The 22,086-nt window shown below is 36.2% G+C and overlaps 1 protein-coding gene across 10 annotated transcripts in view; it reads left to right on the top strand.

The window, feature by feature from the left end:
- The window catches only part of PLEKHA7 (pleckstrin homology domain containing A7), a 137,399-nt gene that overhangs the window by 39,759 nt on the left and 75,554 nt on the right, over nt 1–22,086 (top strand). Inside the window, exon 1 of one of the 10 annotated variants that reach the window (XM_081937680.1) lies at nt 10,692–11,095. The exons of the other annotated variants lie outside the window; for them this stretch is intronic. Within the exon in view, the coding sequence (XP_081793806.1) occupies nt 11,025–11,095 (71 nt within the window). The 5' untranslated portion in view covers nt 10,692–11,024. Of the gene's footprint in view, nt 1–10,691; nt 11,096–22,086 lie in introns of those variants that run through there. 10 annotated transcript variants of the gene reach the window in all.

Genomic DNA, 22,086 nt, shown 5'->3' with positions numbered 1-22,086 from the left:
ACACCCACATGAGTGACATCAAGCTGGCCATGCCCACTTTCTCCATCCCCCCAGGTCAAACACAGCCCTGAAGTGGCCCTCAGTGAAATTGAGTTTGATACCCATGGTTTAGGTCATCAAGAGCAGCATCCCCAATCAGACACCATGGTCAATCATTCAGGAAACTCTAAGCAGCAGTTAGCAGTCAAACAGAAAGCTGCAGCAAACAATTAGCAATCTGTTCTCTCTCTCTCTTTTTGTCTTCCAACTCATTGCCCAACTCCTGTTTGCTCTCCCTGTTCACTCACTCATAGAACAGTTATTTACATAGGAATAAGGCAATGTTTACTCATTTGTTTTATAAACTTCTGTATGCTTGTGTCCTTCGATTGGAGGTTGAGGCAAAGGCATAAATGTTTTGTGCGTGGTTCCAAGAACAACATTTGGGCTGAATAATCTCCTTAATGTCACTTATACTTTGTCAGTTGAACCTAGTTTTCATTCCTTACAGAAACAGAAAAATATTATTTTAAAAATTAGAGATGAGGTTTTTATATGCCATTCTGGGTACATGAAAAGATACCTCACAAAGGTAATTGCATACCTATCTTTTTCTCTGTTTCTCCTTTCATATATTAGAGTATATACCTAGATTAAATAGTAGAAAATAATTGTGAAAATGAATTCTCTTTGTAAAATCGCACTTAGCAGCAAATAATGCAATATTCTTTAATAGATAGGATTATTTATGGAAACAATTACGTTGCCCTTTTTTAATACATTTTTTTTATTTTTTATTTTCAAAACAAACACAACACATAAAATCTTCTTTTCTTTGCATACTGTAGAAAGTGTATCAGTTGGTTACAAAAGGCTTTTGTGCATCTCTTCCACAGTCGTCAAACATAATTCATATTAACTCAAGTATTTTAACTGAAATATTTATACATATTACCATCATCATACCTCCATTTACATTTCACTATAATTGTTTAAACATCCTTCATCATAAAGTATACCAAGGTTTAATACATAACCACATACTAGCATTTCATTTACTATTTCTAAAATCCTCCAATAACACTGAATCTTTATGTCCTATTCTAGCTAAACATCCATAATATTCAGTAACAAAATTTTCTAATCCTTCTTTCCAAATCATTGTTTGCAATTTACATCCAATTTCCTTATGTTGTATCCATGCTTATATATACCTTATTATCATTATCCCTCCTTTATTTAACTATATCCTGTATCATAACATTTCCCCCCTAATATTCAAAAGTTAGCTATATCTAATTTAGTTCTTTTTGTATTAATCTTTATATATAATCCAAGAGGGTTTATAATCTTCCTTTCATGGGTACCATTCAATATTCATATCCCATTATTGCTTATCATGACACTATACATTGTATACATTTGTTTAACTATATCTGTTATCAGTGAATTTCACTAAGTTTAGCTAGTTTTAAGTTATACTCTTCCATCTATCAACCTGTATCTTTCCAGTAACAAAACAGTCTCATATCTTCTGCTGTTTGTGGTATCAGTCCTCTTATCTTCTCTTTAATCAACTTTGTATGGACTCCTCTTAGCAACTCTTTGCTTATAAAATCTCTCATGTGATTTCGATGCCTTTCTTCATTTTCCTTTTCGGTTTTTTGAATTTTAACTGCCACTTTATCCATTTGATAAACATCTTTAACTTCTCTGTCATATTTTGCTGTTAATTGTACTAAATCATCCAATTTCTTCTCAATCCTCTCACGTGTATTTGCTAATTTCTGTATTTCTGAGAATATCTTTTGCAGACTTAAAGCCTCTTTCTCCTGCTGGGATTGCGCCATTGTTTTCGACTAATAAATACTGCTATTCTAGCTTAGAAGTTTTTAGCAAAGGTTAGACTTCAATTCACAATAATCATTTCATCTTCACCTCTCTCTGGTTAGAAGTATCTCAAAGGAACATCTGTGTGTTTTTCTTCTTATCACTCTCTGTAAACAAGCAGTAAGACCTTGAAGTGCCGAGCCGAGATAGTCAGTGAGAGAAAGTAAAGTGTTTCGTTTCCAATACACAAAGTTCTAGCTTCCAAAGTAGCAGTGCTATTATTACAATGTTGCAAGGTTTTTTAATGTCTTTTGTATTTCAAATTGAAAAGAAAGTCCAATTCTTAAATGAGTTAGAAAAACACCCACAATAATGAAAGAGGAAAATTTTGAACCATAGGTTACAGAGTAATGAAAAAAAAGGAAAATAGAAGAAGAAGGCTTAATCCGTTCATTTTAAAGGTCTTACATAAATTCCGTCCGTGAAGATAGCATTCAAAAAAAAGAAAGATAACCCCCTGTCAAAAACTATTCCAAATTTAATTCTGCTGCTTATTTCTTCTGTTCTCCAATTTGAATTTATTTTTAAGTTTTTTATAGGCAGTCACTCTTAAAACAATAAAATTTCCTTGCCAGCTGGAAACACTTTCTCTTTCCATATCCTTCCATTTTGGAGCCGCCCCAACTTTGTCAGCCTTGGCTGGAATTTTTGTCACTGGCTTGAAGACTTTCTCTTGGATCAATCAAGGACTTTGCGATGTCCATGAGATCAGCCACACATATTCTTCCTGTTCGCCGTCTCTGCGGGACAGTTTAGGTCCATTTGGACCACCCAGTGGCAAAAATGTTGACTGCGATCTCAGAGTATTGATATTGCACGTAGTATCGTCGTGACTTTGGCTCCTCCCATTCAATTACGTTGCCTTTTTATTGTCAGAACTGTTGAGAAAGATTTAAAATAAACCAGGAATTCCAACTAAAGGCCTTATATACTTTTTAGAAAACATAACTTCCTAAATCAAATATGAAATTAGAAAGAATATAGGAATAATAAAATTGGCTCAGATTCAATGCATATTTCTAGAGTTTATATTCATTTCTTGTTAATTATATATTACAATGAGAAAAAATAAAATGAATTCAAACTGCAAAAATTTGAATTCAAATTCAAAAATTTGAATGCAAAAATTATAACATTAAAAAGAAAACAACACATGGAAAAGAAAAAAGAAAATATACATTTCAAATTGTTATGTTCTGTCTCTGCTTTTAAATTGGAGTGCTTGCCAGAGCAAAGTTTTATTTTTTAGATAGATAAATAGACAGACAGACAGACAGACAGATGTGTGTGTGCATTTTCTTTTTTAAAGACACTGACTTTCAATACAGGAATAGAAGGGAAATATACTGTTTAACCCTTTTTTCATTGATTTTCTTGCTGAGCTTTGGAACAGTTACTAAATACATCTGGGCAGCACAGTTTCTCTGCTATTGCTGTTTGCCAATATTTGGCACACATTGTTGGACTATGAACTAGAAAATCTAGGATAGAGAATCTAGGATACTCATGACTGAATTATCTAGTTTTGGTTCTTCAAACCCATGAAAGGAGATTTCAGGAAACCCATGAAAGGAGATTTCTGTATGTAGAGTTTACAATCAAGAAGATGTTTCAATAGAAATTTCTCATCATAGCTAACTAGAAGCATCTGAGAAGAATGATCATCTGAATATCCTATTTTTTTAATGAATTTAGCATGTGGTGGTGTTGGTTTTACATAGCAAAAATAAAATAGTAAAGTTATTGTATGTGAGATAGGTTGGAATCAAACTACATGATTTACAGTTCCTGAGTCTGTCTGTTGTGTGATTTCCATGGCAGCAGTTGACATACGGAAGGCTTTCTGTGTGTTTTTCAGGCTCTCAACACTTATCCTTCCACTTCCTTTCTTCTGCTTATTCTTCAAACAGCAAGCAATCAGTGAGATATGGGCAATTATTCACATTGTTTAACATGTTTAAAATATACAAAAAAAGAAAGAGAAAAGGAAGTTTTTTTTAAAGAACAAAGAACAAAACACCTTATAATTTATTGTTATAGTAATCATTATATCTTGACCAAACAAAATAATGCCAATCCTTCCATTATTTTGTTAAAAGATCCATCTCATAAATTGAAAGACTAAATCTGAGACAGCTCATGTCATGCTGATGGATTCACATCTTCCTACAACTGCCTAATTACCAATGAAAAAAATTCCACAGCTCTCATTTTTACTTCTTTGGCAGCTTCATAAGGAATGCTTATCTATGATTTGATCTGTGATTCTTATTCATATTATCAGAACTTCACACTCAGTGTAACCAAAATCAATTGCTCCAATTCTGGAAGCAAGCACAAAGCAAGCCACAGTGTTCCAGCTCACCTTACTATGGACTTAGCTCCAAGTGACTCATCGATCCAACTTCCTCCAGCCTTATTAAGATTTTTATCTCTCTGAACTTGAGAAGCCACTTTTGCTAGCGGGCATAAGGCTAAATATTCTGAAGAACATACATATACAGATTCATCCTATCTCTGTCATAATTCCATTTTGGACACCCTTGTTCCCTTTTCTATATCCTTGAAAATAACAGAAAGGTACATTCTTTCAATCATGCAAGAAATTGATTCCATAGGATTCAGCCCCCTTCCTCCTCCTTCCCACATTGGGGCACAGGTGTCCAACTGCCATCACTTTCTATTTCACAATTGCAAAGAGGACAGAAATGCTTTAGGCTTTAGCCTGGTTACCTAATACAATACAATACAATAGTAGAGTTGGAAGGGACCTTGGAGGCCTTCTAGTCCAACCTAAGTTTTACCACTCCTTCGTTTTAAGGACTGATTTGCCTCATGGTCTTTAAAATTGGCAACTTTGATTTAAAAAAAGCTATGGTGTGTCTTTTTACTCCTATTTGGAAACTGCTTCTTGTTGCATCCTTAAGATTGCTTTTAATGAGATATTTATCCCATCTGTTGAGATTTTCTTCCTGAATCCCTGAGCCTTCTTTGTAAATCAGAAAAAATTAAATTTACCATTCCATCTGTGAAAAGCACAGCTACAGAGGTACATGGGGAATGTCTTAGATCCCATCGTTAGAAGAGCCTTTCTCCTAATTGATCAGATTCAGACTGTAATCAATATCTTTTCATTATCTTATTTGGGACTGCATTAGGTGGATACTTTCTTTCACTGGTAGAAGATGTAATGTATATTGTGCTGCTTTTTTTTTGAAAGTTTTTGTTCTTGTTTTTATTCTTCATACATACAATCACAAATATAAATTCTCATAGTTAATATTGTGTGTTATCTTTTAACATTTATAACAATTGATTTTGCCATCTAAGGATTTAAATATATAATTGGGATTGCTTTACCTGCCATCCCATACATCCATCTTGTTTTACCACAACACTATTTTTCCTTCCCTCTCCTTTTCTCCTTCCTTCCTTCTCTGCTTTCTTCTTTCCTTCTCTCCTTTCCCTTTTCTTCTTTCCCTTCCTCTCACATTGTGGCCGCTATTGTGCTCTGCTTGATTTACTGATCCTAAGCCTGGCTAAGGAGTGTTTGTACTCTAGACTCTAGACCAGTGTTTCTCAAACTTGGCGACTTTAAGTCCTGTGGACTTCAACTCCCAGAATCCCCCAGCCAGCATAGCTGGCTGGGGAATTCTGGATGTTGAAGTCCACAGGACTTAAAGTCGCCAAGTTTGAGAAACACTGCTCTAGACTAAGGCTGGATCTGCTATTGTAATGAGAAATAATCTTGAGGAAGAGGAGGCAGAGCCACAGTTAAGGCAAGGGTCAGATAAATGTCAACCCCAAACAGGAACAGAATTTGATGCAGCATCTCAGACTTGATCCTCCCTAGTTCTCCTTGGGATAAAAGCAAAGGAGAGGGGGAGACACATCAAGAACTGCAAAATGTTATCAATCAGCCCTTTGAGATAAACCAGACCCCTAACAAAAATAGGTTTAGCATTCATACTTTTGGTGTTTGAATCATGAATACTAAACCTATTTCTTTTATTACAGCCATAGAATCTGCTAAACAAGGCAGTTGTTAAGTATGTCTTGCCCAATTTTACAACCTTTTTTGCCATGGTTATTAAGTAAATCACTGTAGTTGCTAAGTGAATCACGTAGTTGCTAAGCAAACCCAACTTCTCTCATTGACTTTCCTCATCAGAAGCCAGCTAGGAAGGTTGCAGATGGTGGTCACATGACCCCAGGACCCTGCAACTATTGTAAATACATTCCTGTTGCCAAGGGTCTGAATTTTAATCAGGTGACCATGGTTGTTGCGATGGTCATAAGTGCGTAAACTAGTTGCAAATCACTTTTTTCAGTGGTTGTAAATTTGAACAGTTGCTAAACAAATGCTTGTAAGTTGAGAACTACCTGTATTTACTTTTTTGTAAAATAAACACATTTAATAGAAATCTGTTTGGAGACAAATTGTCATACTTTCCTTAATTATATAATTGTTCAGAAAGAATATTGTCCTTGATTACAGCAATTACAAGACTGGCTGACTAGCTCTAAAGAGAATATGTTTTTGCAGTAATGTAAATAGAGAGAAGGGAATCCATAAAGAAAATTATAGTCTTATAGTTCTATCCTTCTTCTTTAGTCACGCATTCTGAATAACTTTCTTCCCATTAGCACAGTATGCCTTCCTGTTAGGAAAGTGATTATTAGGTAGTTTTGGATCACCAAATAATACCTTCAAAAGAATGTCAACATATTGCAACGAATTGAGTTAAATTAATTTATTTCAGTGGCTGGATACAATTTCAAGAGGAAACATAGAACACAAACATACATTATATATTATGAGCCAAACTAATTGCAGATTAATTTCAATATAAATATTTCTACATAAATGTTGAAATATTCCCAATTATAGCTTCAACATGCTTCATTTTAAGGCTCTCTGATCAAAGTTAAAATCTATAGTTCCAGTACAGGTAGTCTTTGACTTATGACCACAATAGAGCCCAAAATTTCTGTTGCTGAGTGAGACAATGAATTTTGCCCATTTTACGACCTTTCTTGCCATTGTTCTTAAGTGAAGACTGCAATAGATAGATAGATAGATAGATAGATAGATAGATGATAGATAGATAGATAGATAGATAGATAGATAGATAGATAGATAGATAGATAGATGATAGAGAGGGGGGGGATGTTAGTTAAGTGAATCTGGCTTCCCCAGTGACTTTGTTTGTCAGAAGATTGCAAAAGGTGCTCACATGATATCGGGACACTGCGACCGTCATAAATATGAGCTACTGCCAAGTGTTTGAATTTTGACCATGGGGATGCTGCAACAGTCATGAGTGTGAAAAAAGGTCGTAAGTCACTTTTTTCATTGTCGTTGTAACTTTGAATGGTCACTAAAGGAACTGTTGTAAGTTGAGGACTATCTGTATGAGTTTTGTCTTCCTTCACTTCTTGGTCAGGTACCTAAAACAGTAGCTGCATTTTCCTCTCTATGAACAGTCGTCATATTCATAAGCCAGTAATATTAATAAATATTACTATACGAATACTTTTTTCTTCTTGAGAGTCAGAAATCTTTATTAAGGTTTTCTGTGTGTTTTCTGTAATCATTAAGTTTTCTTGTTCCTTTAACTATTGCATCAATTTGTTGGGGTGGGGAGAAACAAACTTAAGCACCACTAGTACTAGCACTTAGACTTATATACCACTTCACAGTGCTTTACAGCCCTCTCTAAGCGGTTTACAAAGTCAGCATGTTGCCCCCAACAATCTGGGTCATCATTTTCCGACCTCGGAAGGATGGAAGGCTGAGTCAGCCTTGAGTCTGGTAAGATTCGAACTGCCAAATTGCAGACAGCTGGCAGTCAGCAGAAGTAGCTTACAGTACTGCATTCTAACCACTGCACCACCATGGCTCCTTACAAGATTAAAGGTCTGTGATTATATGTACCATCAGAGAGTTTCCATCTTACATTATGAATGGGATTGCACACCCTCAGATGGAATTGATGTGCGGCTTGGGGTTCTTCCTGGAGTCCTGCTCGAAGAGCCAGAAATATTTTTGCATAAAATTTGTCTTGGGTACCAATTGTGTCTATTTCTGGACTTGGTGACCCTTTTCTCCATCACTCATAATTTGATTAGCTCACATGTGGAGTACTGCAGTGTGATGCATTTGGATCTGCCCTTGAAGACCACTTAGAACTTGACTTGTTTTCAAGGTAGAGATGTGATTCTGTTGGAGCATGCGATAGTACATTCATTTGACATCTCTGTTCTGTGAGCTGCATTGGTTACCTGGGTACTCTTCAGGGTGCTGGTTGCCACCTACAAAATCCTAAATGGCATAGTACCCATTTATTTGAGGGCCCATGTATCTCTCATTCTTTCTGCCCAAAATGTAGCAATAGCATTTAGACTTATATACTGCTTCACAGTGCTTTACATCCCTCTCTCTAAGTGGTTTACAGAGTCAGCCTATTGTCCCCAACAATCTGGGTCCTCGTTTTACCTTGGAAGGATGGAAGGCTGAGTCAACCTTGAGCTGGTCAGAATCGAACACCTGGCACTGAGCTGTGAGTTAGCCTGCAATACTGCATTCTAACCACTGTGCCACCATAGTTCATGTAACCAGGCAGATTGGCATGCTCTAAGTCCCTTCCATTAAGCGATGTTATTTGATGGGACCCAGGCAGGGATGGGTTCCATCAGGCACTACTGCCAGTTTGCTTGTGTATGCACTGCGTGCATGCACTTGATGCGTGCTGTGTGTGCATGCACAGTGCAATTAAAAAATTTTTACGCATGTGCAGAACTGAAAAACAAAATGGCGCTGCCCAGGGAACTGGTTCGGGGGCGTAGCAGGCCTGGGTCGCTGCTGGTTCCAGCAACCCAGGCTGCCAAACCCACCACTGGACCCAGGAGTGCATGTTTGCCTATCCTCTGAAACAGCATCCCCCCCTCCCAAGAGGGCAAAATGTGATCTTCTTTAAACATGCTTTGAAGATCTGGATTTCCCCAAAACTCTGGACAGGGCTGGGATGTGGGCTTCCCCTGTAGAGTTTTTGCAGTCCTTTAGTGGATGCTTGTTTCACTGGGATGACCATTTTTCTTTTCTTGTCTAGTATGATGTTTTATACCTTTGTTATTGATTTTGTATGCTGTTGAATGGTAGATGAATAGAGTAGATTCAGAATTTTAAAAAAGCACTTGCCATAACATTTTCTGGGATGTTCTTTCAACTTCCTTTTCTATTTTGGATAATTTTAAATAATATGCCCCTCTCAGAGAAGTTATTGTTTGTCAAAATACCATATAGAAGACTCTGTAAGAACAGAGAGACAGACCCTTATAATGAAATCTCAAGAGAGAAAGAAAACTAAGGTCAGATCCTTAATGATATTAGACCACTTCAACATTTCCAGAAAACTGAAAAGTTGTGAGCATGATCGGTCACAATATAGTTGTAACTACGAATACTGTATTGAGAGTAGCTTCTCCTTATCTATTTCTCTGTGGAAACTATGCGTATTAGTCGCTTTTTCCCTGACACAAACAGTTTCAAAGAGATCATACACTGAGAGTACCTAAACAACAAAAGCAAATTTCCATTACAGACATTTTTTTTTCCTTATGGAAGTTTCTATTCACTGGCATGGGAAGGATCTTATACTTCTGCAAAATAATGTGAAGGTGAAGTCATTCCTGCCAAAGAGATTACTCTCGGATATGCCAAATATTTTTCAGCAATGCAGTCCCCTCCTCCCCTGTGTGCAAATAAATGGACACCACAGTATGACCTTGTTGGTTCAGTGGCATATATCGGGTACAGGGAATATGTGAAGGCCATGCATGCCAGTTTCTACCAAATTCTTTCTTTGTGACAACTCAATGCTGTACTTCATAGTCTTCATTGCACTATTGCTCTTCTGAGTTGCAGATATATGCTATTATACAAATCATTATGCATAGCACCTACTGTCATCTCAATTGATTAAGTGTGCTGTTTTCAATCCACAGACCACCCCACAACAAATCTTCCTGCTTGTATTCTGTATAATTTTATAAGGAATGTTTTGATAATGTTTTTCTACTTAGCATATTAAATTTGGCTCCTTTTTTTATAGAATACAATCATGTACAATGTAACCCACCATTTCCACGATGCCAAAGTTTGACTGGCAGTGGATAATGCAGAAAAGATTGAGGGAGAGGGATAAGTGGTTATTGCTCAGACTTTCCGTGGATCGTTCAATTTATTCTTATTTACCTCTGAAGAGATAGAAAATAGAGACATTTCAAAGAAGGCAAACCTTAATTTTGCACTTAACTTTACCTTCATTACAAAACAAAAACAAGATGAAACAAATAACATGAATTCGACATGAATAAATAACACAAATTTGACAAAATTTACATAAAATCTGTAAAAAATGCATGCATTGATTTATATAACCGAAGACCTGATGTTTTAAACATTCTTGGCTTAGCCGAAGAAATCCTTGTATTGTTGTGAGTATGTAGAAACAATAGATTGGTAACAACCGCATACATAGTTCCATTAGGTGCTATTTATTTATTTTGTTTACAAACTATTTCCTTTCCAACATTCAAGGTCATATGTCTTTCTATTTCCAGGGGAATTCTTGTCTTGGAGATAAAATCATATTTCACCTGCAGTCTTGATCTTCATTAGCTGATGGGGGGATTTGCAGCATTGGCAATAAGTTATGCTGGTGGTTGGCTGACTGCCAAACCAGGCTGCTGTTTAAGATACTGGGGCTCTCTCGCTCTTTCTCTCTCGCCCTTGTTCTCTCCCGACAGCATTCTATGTCCCCTCTTTGCAAAAAGAATACCGTAAAAGGTTTTTGTTTTGTTTTTGTTTTTTAAAAAACCTCTTGGAAATGAGATGCTGCTTGTTCCCGCTTGAGGAAATTAGACATCTCTGATTTTGTGATGGGTGCTATTTAGGAGGGATTTTGGTTGTGGGAAATTTTGCTGCTCAGGAAGAAGCAATCAGAAATGCAGCAGAATCCTAAGACCAGCTCAGAATGCACTTGGGTTTTCTTTGGCTGGTTGCTGAGTGATTTCTCTACCGATGGATGCCTGTGTTAATACCTCACCTCTAATATTTGGAATATGAAAGAAATGTGACTCCAATATATGAAATGGGAAGTAAGTCTGGATTTTCAAATTCTGTTTCTCAGCCAGAACATCCATTCTTCCAGCTTTCCTGCAGGTATGTACATGTTTAGGTTTTTGTTTTGTTGATAAATTTAACCTCATAAAACTGTGCTGGGTGCCTTGTTTTGCCTGGAGCCATATGAATACTTGCCGGAAAACTCTCTGAATGAAGAACAAAAGCAGCATTTAACAGTAAATTTCTGATACGCTTTTTTGTAACTAATTTTTAGTTGTCGTTTTATTAAAAAACAATGATACGTATTGAACAGGGAGCTGGTCGTTCATGACTAGTTCTTCTAACCAATTGTTTTCTTTTGTTACAAATAATATTGCTTCAAAATAAATATTTTTACCGTAGCATTTTCTAAATGACATTTATTCCGTGCGTGATATTTTGTCAGTCTATTGCACTGAACCCTATTGCAAAAAATATAATTATTGCATTATTCCACTAAAAACATTCCTTAGCCAAATTGTGTCCCCAGTAAATCAGCTCTGCAATGACTAACTTGATTATACTTTCAAAGGTTAGAGCAAGATAGGCTTTAAATATTTTATGTGGAAAAATAATGAAGGTTGATATAAACAATCATTGTAAGTCCCTTTGTGTAAAGAAAGAAAGAAATACTATATTTAAAATAGTTTCAGATCTACCTTTTATAGGCATGTTGTGACAAGGCTAATAGGTTTCAAGACTTAAAGAAATTACTTCTTCTTGTATTGATGTCTAAAGAGTAATAAAGAACAAAAAAGGACCTAAGCAAGTCATATTCTCAGCTTTCACCAGCTATCTTGGGTTTCTGGCACACCTTTCTGAAGGAATGCAGTCTTTGTTTACTATATATTTCATGCCCGTGTCTCCTTCTAGTGCAAGAGTGAAATAAGAAGTGAGAGCTGGAGTTTAGCTGGAGTTTCTGTATAATTACTCATGCATTCAAAATGTGTTTGAGGGGGAAAAAAATCAAGTTAATCATTAATTCATCCAAGGTACAAAAACTTATCTGGCAATAGAACTGAGAATGTTTGCATTTATGCTGGTTTCTATTAACTGTTATAAAGCAATCATTAAAAAGTATCATGAGTGGAGTGCTTTATTGTCTATAGGCCAGTTGTACAGTTTGGAAAACATTCCTCCCCAGTGTGAGCTTCTATCAGTTTAGAAGACTCCAAAACTAAGATAATGGTAAATAATTGGTGTATCCTCATTTCATGGCTTGCACGGATTTATAAATAAAAGAGACATTTTTTGAAGAAATCCCAGAAGTCTATATCCTTCCAGATGTATAGAATGTGACCACACTGTCAGAGACTAATCTTCCTACTTCACATTGGATGGAGGAACAGGAATACCTGGCTATACCGCTACATTTGCTTTGGGATGTTGAAGGACTTAATTAGCAGTTTACACCTATGTTGAAGTCACTTAGAGAATGAAAAGATGTTGTACATTGTGTCTCATTCATTTTTTGAGGTAGATGCTGGTAGTTGTTGTCATAGGTCTTTTTCAGCCTTGTTTGCATATGGCTTGCATATCACTTCAGCAAGATGCCTATCTGATATTGATTATGGAGGCACAGCATAGCTGTGTTCCTTATAATAAACAGTGAATATGTGCCTACTTAAATCTTTTAGTTTCTTTTTCCTATTCATTTTTATCTGCATAATTTCAATTAATAAGCAATTTGAGACTTCAGTGCCATGTATTGCTTCTATTTGGGTGGGAGTGTGTGTGTGTGTGTGTGTGTGTGTGTGTGTGTGTGGTTTAATTACAATTGCTAAAATTGTAAAGTTTGGCATCATGCTAAAGTGGGAAAAAATGAATATTGCTGTGAAAGCCTTAAATGTGTTTTACATGATAACACATTTTTTTTTTAAAAAAAATTCTAGACTCTACTTCCCAAGCTCAAGAAAATAGGAATAATCTCGGACTCAAAACATCCATGACACAATCCCATCTACTTTCCATTATTGCACAATCCATTGTTGCCATTGTCTTCCCAAAATGCTGCATAGTTCTTGGCCACCAAAACTCATCCAGAGTGGATAGGTGTTCTCTTAACATTTATTTGCCTATTCTGACTTATATTCTGTCTTCTACGGTGCTGCTTTTAATAGGTTGTCTGTTTTTTCCTTTTGGATAAGGATGGATACAAAGAATGTTAAGCAGTTCTGCTCTCTCCCTGCTATCCATCACATCCTTCCCAATTTCTCCCATTAGTGGACTGAAAAAACCGTTGACTTTTTTTCTTGTTTTTTTTACTTATTGAAAGAAACTTTTTAAAATTATTTTTGGCATTTGTTGCAAGTAGTTTATTCTAAGCCTCAGCTTTCCTCTTATTCATCCTTGCAGATTCAGACTACTGCTTTAGTTTTATTTATGTGTGTCTCTTTTCATTTTTCATATTTATCGTTTTTGCCACTTAGTTTATCAGATAACTTTTTATGGAACTATGCTGGTTTTGTCTGGGGTGTCTTATTTTTCTTTTGCAGTGGTATTGTGCTAGACTGGGCTTTTATAATCTCATTTTTCAGAGTTCCAAGCATTGTTTTCTCCTTTAAGATTTCCATCCATAAAAATCCTCCCTAAGCCCTCTCTAGAGAACTATTGAAAGTTCTCTTACAGTCTAAAATGCTAGTGCAACTTTGTTCAATTACTTGTGCAACTATTATATTGAATTCCTATATATGATATGATCATATCAGTGGTGGGTTCCTACCGGTTCAGAGTGGTTCGGCCGAACCGGTAGTTGTTTTGGCAGCCTGGGTTGATAGAACTGGCATTGAACCAGGCCTGCCATGCCCCTGAACTGGTTCTCTGGGCAGCGCCATAGGCAGCGCCATCTTTTTTTTTAGTTATTCCCATGCACAGAACAATTTTAATTGATTTGGCCCCCAGGGTTTGAATTTGACACCCCTGTTCTAGACTTTAATTGGGGAAATATCCTGTCATTCTTTTTATTGTAAGGCTCAGTATGCCTCCTCTTAAATATTCTACTTAATAAAAACAAGTAAAACAGATTTTTAAACAGCAACTTTACAATTCATTAAGAATAGGGAATATTCATTTTGAAAGAAAAAGAGTCTGAAATCAATTTTCAAGTACTAGAACGCAACAGGACACTATCCAAATGTATATCCATATCTGCTTTAGGATGGGATAAGCAGCCTTGAAGGCAAGGTATAATTTAATAATTTTAAAATTGCAAAGCAGTTCATGGTGGTTTTTCTCTATAAGGCATTAAACAAGATTATATATTATATCAAAAGTTATTGAATTTGGCAACCGCTACATTTCTATCTGGATGTCTGGTTGACAATGGTGGAACGTTTCTTTGCAGTTTTCTGCTGTTTCTTTGTGGCTTACATGGGTTGTTTGCAGACCTGGCATTTCACTATTATCTGGGTCAGATTTTCTTCATCAAATTCAAGCAAGACGTTGTGTGCTTTGCATCAGTGCCCGAGCATAATAATGTACTAGAGCAGGGGTCAACAATCTGTGGCTCTGGAGCCACATGTGGCTCTTTTATCCCTCAGTTGTGGCTTCCTCTTGCTAGTCAGCACCAAAATTTTGAGAGGACCTTTTGGGGGGGGGGGGAAGCACAGCATGCAAGGAGGAGACTCTATAGTAAGGAATGAGTTTTCCAGTCAACTCCACAATTGATGGGGCTTTCAGTGAGGACTGGTAGAGAAAAAAGGATGCCGCGCTAGGAGGAGACTCTATGGTAGGGGGAACCGTACTTCCGGTCAGCTGCAGAATTGATCGGGGGCTTCCGGTTAGGACCTTTGTGTCTCCCGGTGTTTTCTTTTCTGTGGGAAACAGGTCCAAGTGACTCTTTGAGTGTTTAAAGTTGCTGACCCCTGTACTAGAGAAACAAGGTAATAATCTGAAGCTCAGCCTAGACAAAACAGATGAAGTAAGTGTTACCAATTTGGGGCTATTCTGGAAAGTGCTATATTTGACTAAAGTAGGAGAAAATCTACTAACATTTGGAAATCTTGCTGATCCAGCAATGCCATTGAAGTTGTCTTTGTTGACTAGGTAATTCTGAGTGCTTTTATATGCCACATATGGCCATATCAAACTCATGCACAGTTTCAATCTTTAATAATAGCAAAATCAATAATTATGTGATAGATACCATCCCTACATAAAAATGTTTTTGGATCTAGTTAGGGTTAAGGGATGAAATGAGTGCCTTAAGCTAAAAACTGGTTGCATAATAAAAAACCAATCAAGACATTTACTGGAAGAGAGCATGATTACTCTCATGATAACTGGTTGAAACCCCAAATAAGACATATTGAATAACATCATTTTGTTTTGGAACCATTTGTGGTGTTCTAATCAACTCAAAAAGAGATGGGAGTCAGTTTGAATGTATGGGTTAGGAAAATTTTCTGAATAATTTCAAAGTTCAAGGACCATCGGTATATTTTTCTAAGCAATATATTATGGGTTTTTGTCCCCATGTTACTGACTTCATTTTGCATTCAGCTGTAATTCCTGTTCCATTATATCTGCATAACACAGAATAGAAGGAAGTCTAGAAGAACTCTACTCTATCCCTGATAAAGACAGGCTCATCAAGCTGAGTGTACATGGTTGAAATTTCAGCAGTATTTCAGCGAAGTAATTAGTAGGTGGAAACATTTCCGGTTGGAGGAGTGAGGAAAGAATTCATGCTGAAAGGGTGACAATGTGAACAACAATATTAATAATTAAATATTAAATCACCAGATATAATTATATATTAATTAATAGATCAGGGGGAGTTTAGACTTAAACTAGTTAATGATTTCCAGCACTCTTAAGCAACTGATAATGCTAATTCCATTTCTTAATAATTGTCACAGTATGTATATGGTAGATTTAAAAATAAGTAAAACGTAATGTGTTGTAACATTTGTAGTTGGAGGTAGGAGAAATTTAATAAGAGACTATAAAATATGTTTGCCCAACAGAAGCAGAAAGATTTCTTCATGGGCTGAAATGTTAGGCTGAGAGGATTTGTATATATTAATTATAAACCAAAGTTAAAACAATGGTGTGATAATTAAAATCTAATATGATTCCTGAAGATGGTGTGACCATATAAACTATTAAAATAAATGATTTTAGATTATATTGATATAGGCTTACTCAGCTCTTTTTGACTAAAGACCTTACTTGATCCTTGAGTATATGAAAGACTGCATGCCAAAAAGTAATGGATAGAGCCAAGACAGTCCTTGAATTCAATTATATTTTAAATATTATTAATGATGTTGTCCTCTTTCATAGTACAATTAGGTAACAACTTTTTATAGTCTTTGGGGTATGAGTTTTTTTTTACCTCTGCATTAAATGGTGCATAGTTCCAGATTTTAGGAGCAAGAATTTATCTCCTGTTTTGTATTAGGCTATGTTGAGAAATAAATCCTAAAAAGAATAGTTTAACTTATGTTTGGCTTAGAGAAGAAAAAAAGTAAGATTAGACATTATAGCAGTCCTTATATATCTCAAAGAGTGCCATGCAACAGATGATATGTGATCGATAGATAATATTTAATAATATAAGCATATAAGTGTTTAACAATGTTAACCCAATGATAAAATAGCAGTATTATGGGACTATTTTTCAGTAGTGTTCAGTTTCAGTTCTTACCAGAAATAAATAAAATACCAAAACATACAATGTGGTGTACTTTGTTTTTAATATGTTGATATATTAATATCTAAAACAAATTCTTGTATACCATCAGATTGTTAATGCACACTGATTTTCCTTTACACCAGAGGTGGGTTCCTACCGGTTCGGATGGTAGGAACACCCCCGAACCAGTTTTATTGGTGGCGCCATAGGCGCCGCCATCTTGTTTTTTGCTTCTGTACATGCATAGAAGCATTTTTTTATAGTACTGCACATACACGTGTAGCATGCATGCGCCCGCAGCGTGTCCCTGAGCAAACCGGCAGTAGTGGCAGCCGGAACCCACCTTTGCTTTACATGTACAGATACTAAAAAGTAACAGGCTTTAGAGTGTAAAAATATTACTTGAAGATTGCTTAAGATTTATCGAGAGTCCAAACTTACATTTATTAATTATGTGCATAATTTAATCCATTTTTGTTGGCATTTCAGTTTTAGCAGTATTAACAGCCAAAAGTGGTGATGAAATAGTGCTTTTTTACACATTCATTAAAGCAACTGGTTATTCCAGTATTCTCAAATAATATATTCCAATCTGGATGAAAAATTGGATTCATGTTTTCTGTAGGAATGCAAGGATATGATATTAAGAAAAGTTTTCTTTCCTCACCTTTGCCATCACCCTGGCCTCAGAATAACCTGCTGCTCAGCTTCAGAACTTCCTTACTTTGATCTGCTGTTTAGATTTGATAATATTTCAAATGCTGCTGTCCCTGAAACCTATTTAGATGAAATGCTTTCTTGTTCTTTTTTTCAAAAAGAACGTTTGACTTTTATAGAATGTTTTGTTTCATTTATTTTTCCCCAGTTGCCATGTTTTTATTTATCAGGAGGAGTCTGAAAGCACCTTTAAAATATTAGAGCATTTGATGAAGTGAACTCACACAATCTCATGTCTTTTGATAAAATCTGTTGATCATAAAAGGTGTTATCAGATTTTCCCAATTTTTGGCTACTGTAGACTAACCCCACTCTCATTCCTCGGTGCTTTTATTTAGCATGTCTTCTGATGTGCCTATCAAACACATCCTCTTAGGATAAATGTTTAGGCAGGCTGACTTTACTTTTTGTTCTATTTCCACTATCATCTCATCTGTTTTATTCCTTTCAACTTTTTGGGAAACTAAGGAATAATTTCGGCAGGAAGCAAGGATATTTAGACAAATCATGTCTACTTTATATCAGAATGTCGAAGTCAGATGAAATCCACAGGAACATTATCAATATAAAGTAGTAACTAACCGCAAGAATTTACCTGTTTCCTTGATTTAGTTAAATTTCTTATTTAATTAAAAGTCTGTTCTGTTGTCAATCCTCTAAACCAGTGATGGCGAACCTTTGTGTCAGGGGTGGGTTTCAAAACTTTTTTACTACCTATTTGGTGGGTGTGGCCTATTTGGTGGGTGTGGCTTGTTGGTCATGTGACTGGGTGGGTGTGACCAACTTGATGTCACTCACCAGGAGATGTCATGGATTGGGTAAAATGTGAAGCTCACTTAACAACGCTCTTGCTTAGCAACCAAAATTTTGGGCTCAATTGTAGTCATAAGTCAAGGACAATCTCTGCCTTCCTCTGCATGGCAGTCTTATCCTAGTAAACTCCTTCTCCTTTCTCGCAATTTTCCTCTCTGTTAGAGGCACCAAAATATTCCAGACAATATAAGGTTTCCTGCTGCAGCAGGGGATTGGACTAGATGACCTCTGAGTAGCCTTCTAGCCCTAAATTGCTGTGCTGTTTTTCTTTCATTCTTTTTTTCTTCCTTCCTTCCTCCCTGCCGCACACATGAAGGCCAATTTATCGTCGTGCGTGCATGTGCACCAGAAACCTGGAAGAGGAACAGGAGATGTCGCTTGTGCCAGGCGACATAATTCCATGTGCCACTTCGGGCACATGTGCCATAGATTCACCATCACGGCTCTAAACCTATTCACACTACACATACACATACACACACCCTGCAATAAGTGTACTGTAGTTCCTTCACTTTGTAAAAAACATGGCTTAGAAGAAAGAAGCTTGAAATGCTATTTTTCTTAGAGAAGCAGAGAAGCAAAGGCTCTTTAGTAACATTGTTTTTCTATTATGCTGAAAGAAACATACTATTCTGATAACCTGACAGTGTATTTTATTTTTCTACTTAATCTAGGAAATGCGTGATTTCAATCTTTTTAGTAACAGCTGCTTACAAGTTTGCAATCAGAAATGGGTGAGGAGTTGTCTAAAAAGCTGTCCAAGCACCCTTAGCAATTTATCCTCCAAATATCTAGTTTTATTAAATTAGAAACCAGGGATCTGCATCCTACCCAACAACTACAGTATCATAAACTTTAAATGCGCTTGTGCTCCTAAGCTCCACACAATATTCAATTGACAAGGGCCTTCAACCCTCCACATGCTTCACTGTCTTCCACTGTCTACTCTCTTTTTCTGGAAAAATATGTTTCACTGCCTCCTTGCCTCGTCTCACAGTCAGTGTTGGTTAGGGATTGGCTGGACATGGAGAGGAGGATGCTTTCAGCTGACCATCTTTGAGCATCTTTTCACATTTCGATGGCTCCTTGTTTCACTGCCTTTTCAACTGAAAGAGTCACGCAGAGTGAGATGGAGGGGGTTCCTTTCTGTTGGTATGCTACAGCTGCCCATAATAGAGTTATCTGCTCTCTTTTCAGCTTCAGGAGTTCGAGTTCTACGGTTAGTCTTTGAGTTGTAACTGTTCATTTAATGACTGTTCGAAGTTATAACAGCACTGAAAAAAAGTGACTTACAACCAATATTCACATGACCCTCGCAACATCCCCATGATCATGGGAACAAAATTGAGGGCTTGGGAATTAGCATGTATTTAAGATGGCTACAGCATCTCAGGGTCATGTGATTGCTATTGGTGGCCTTGCCAGTCAGATTCCAACTAGGAAAGTCAATAGGGGAAGCCAGATTTCCTTAGCACATGATTCACTTAACAGAGATTTGAGCATTTTACAGTCTCTGGCCCCATACGGTTCTTTGATTGTCTCTGTTTGACCCATGTGAGGTGAATCAAACATTAGAAAGCTAATGTAATTAAGCATGCCACAGGGGGCAAGTGAAGAAGCTGAGTTGGGTCCAACTCTGTGTAGTTGTGGTGAATTCCTTCAGTCAGCTGGTGGCCGCAGGAGGACAAGGAGACAAAATTCTTTTCTCACTCTTACTTGGAGCAGGCTGAGGAGCTGACATGACAGGGTTTGAGGATATCAAACCAGGTTTCATTCATCAGGTTACTTTGGTTCAGCCCTCCATTACATTCCAGGTTTCTCGTGTGGCCCCCTTGGGAAAATTAATAGTCCAACCTTGACTTAGCTGCAGTGATTTGCTTAACAACCATGGCAAAAAGGTCATAAAATCGAGCATGACTCACATAACAACTGCCTTATTTAGCACAGAAATTCTGGACCCGATTGTGGCCGTAAATTGAGGATTATCTGTATATTTATTATACCCCAGAGCGGTGTGAGTTGGAACAGGAAATAGTGTAGCAGTTGGAAATTGGCTTTCCTACCTACTGTTAAAATTACATTCTTAACTCTATTGCACTATCAGACTTTTGTAGTAATTTCCAGCATTTACATCTAGATGTTATTTGTACCTAATCTCAGAAAATTGGGATCAACTTTTTTAAAACGTTCATGTACAAAGATCATCCCCTTCTACACAGCATTCTCATTAATAACGATACTAATTTGTATTTGCAGAAAAAAAATTTTTTGGGTGTTACTAGCTTTCTGGAAAAAACATTTGTTTCACATTTTTATTCTTATTCAGAAGTATTAATTCAGAAGTACAAATTCCATTTGAAGATAGATTAATCAGTTCCCTGGAAATGAGATCTCTCCTGTAATCTAAATTGGTTGGTATATAAAAGATTTATCTTATATGACTGAAAAAACATTATTTCACAGAACTGATTATTATATTAAACCTTACAGTATATTCCTCGGGTATATTTTGTTACATTACAAGAGTATTACATGTTTTTAAAGTTCTTCATTCTTCCATTTATGAAGATATTTATTAAAAAGCAACTGTTTATGAACTATCCCAGTGTAGCAAGCCAAGAGATGGCATTGAAACAAATATTCAGAAATCATAACTTTAAGGTTTCCGTCAGTTTTGTGACCTGGATTTCTTCTGAGGCTGATACTGCCTCTTGAATAACTGCAACGTTTGGTACTGAACATAATTATAAGTAGAAGTTATTTTCATCTTCTATTTTTTCTGTAATATAAAAAGGTTGTTACATATTATTAATAAAAATATGTTTTGCAGTAAATCCCTACTTAGACAACCTGGTAATTAAAGGGCTTTTTTCCAACTAGTCCAATCATAGCATGAGATTCAAGTCTCTCTCTCCAAACAATAATATGTCCCTATGCCCAAATATGATCACCAACAGTGTGCTGCTATTGATATAGTAAGTCCTCCATCTCTACCTTCTAGAAACAATTGTGATAGCTGCTCTTCTTAGAGAACTTTTATTTGGCAGAGAACATGCCATTTGTTCACTTACAACTCACTTTTGGATCAATTTACTGAAATCTCAATAGCTGAGGGACTGAAGATAGTATCTAAGATAGTAACTTACTAAATAGTACCTAAGTATCTTACTAAATCAAATCTTTAGCTGCATTGCTTCAGGTTATGTGTAAAACCTACTACTTGAGCAGACAGTTGGACTAGAAGACCACCAAGATCCTTTCCAACTTTGTTATTCTATTCTAAGAGGCTATGTCAAATCCACTATCACCTTGTTCCAGTTTTCCTGCTTTTTCCCTAGTTAAGTTTTTCACATTCCTTATATAGTTTAAACCACACATTCAAAGAAGCATTTGAGTGCCTTCCTACTATATAATTAATCCTGAAGTATAGGATTTTCTTCTTTTTACTAGGAGCACCTGGGATAACTTAGCTTAAGTACTTTGGCCCTCATGTGTTTATAAGCAATACATCATCTTAATAAAAATTCAATGAGTAAATAGCTTAGACATAAATTGTATAAAATGTAAAAGTGAATTTGTATAAAGCAATTTTATTCATGATGCAGTTTCACTGAAATCGTAATTACTTTGACTATAGCTTTACTGTTGGCAACATTTTAAAATATATTCATTTGAACTGCAAAATGAATTGCACTAATTAAATTTCTGTTGTCTTCATAGTTGAAAGATTTTAATAGTTGTCATGGTGATATTTGAGGACAGCATAAAAGTAAATACTTTTTTTTTAAAAAAAAGAATGATTACAATCAATTGAACAAAATTTTCTGAATGAAAATGTGGCTGTTGCTTAATGGAGTTCTTAAAATTTCATACTAAATTTGAG

This window comes from Natrix helvetica, assembly GCF_964273705.1.
Source record: "Natrix helvetica genome assembly, chromosome: 1".
NCBI classification, from domain to species: Eukaryota; Metazoa; Chordata; class Lepidosauria; order Squamata; family Natricidae; genus Natrix; species Natrix helvetica.
The sequence above is the reverse complement of the archived record's forward strand: the minus strand, read 5'-3'. Positions and strand labels throughout refer to the sequence as shown.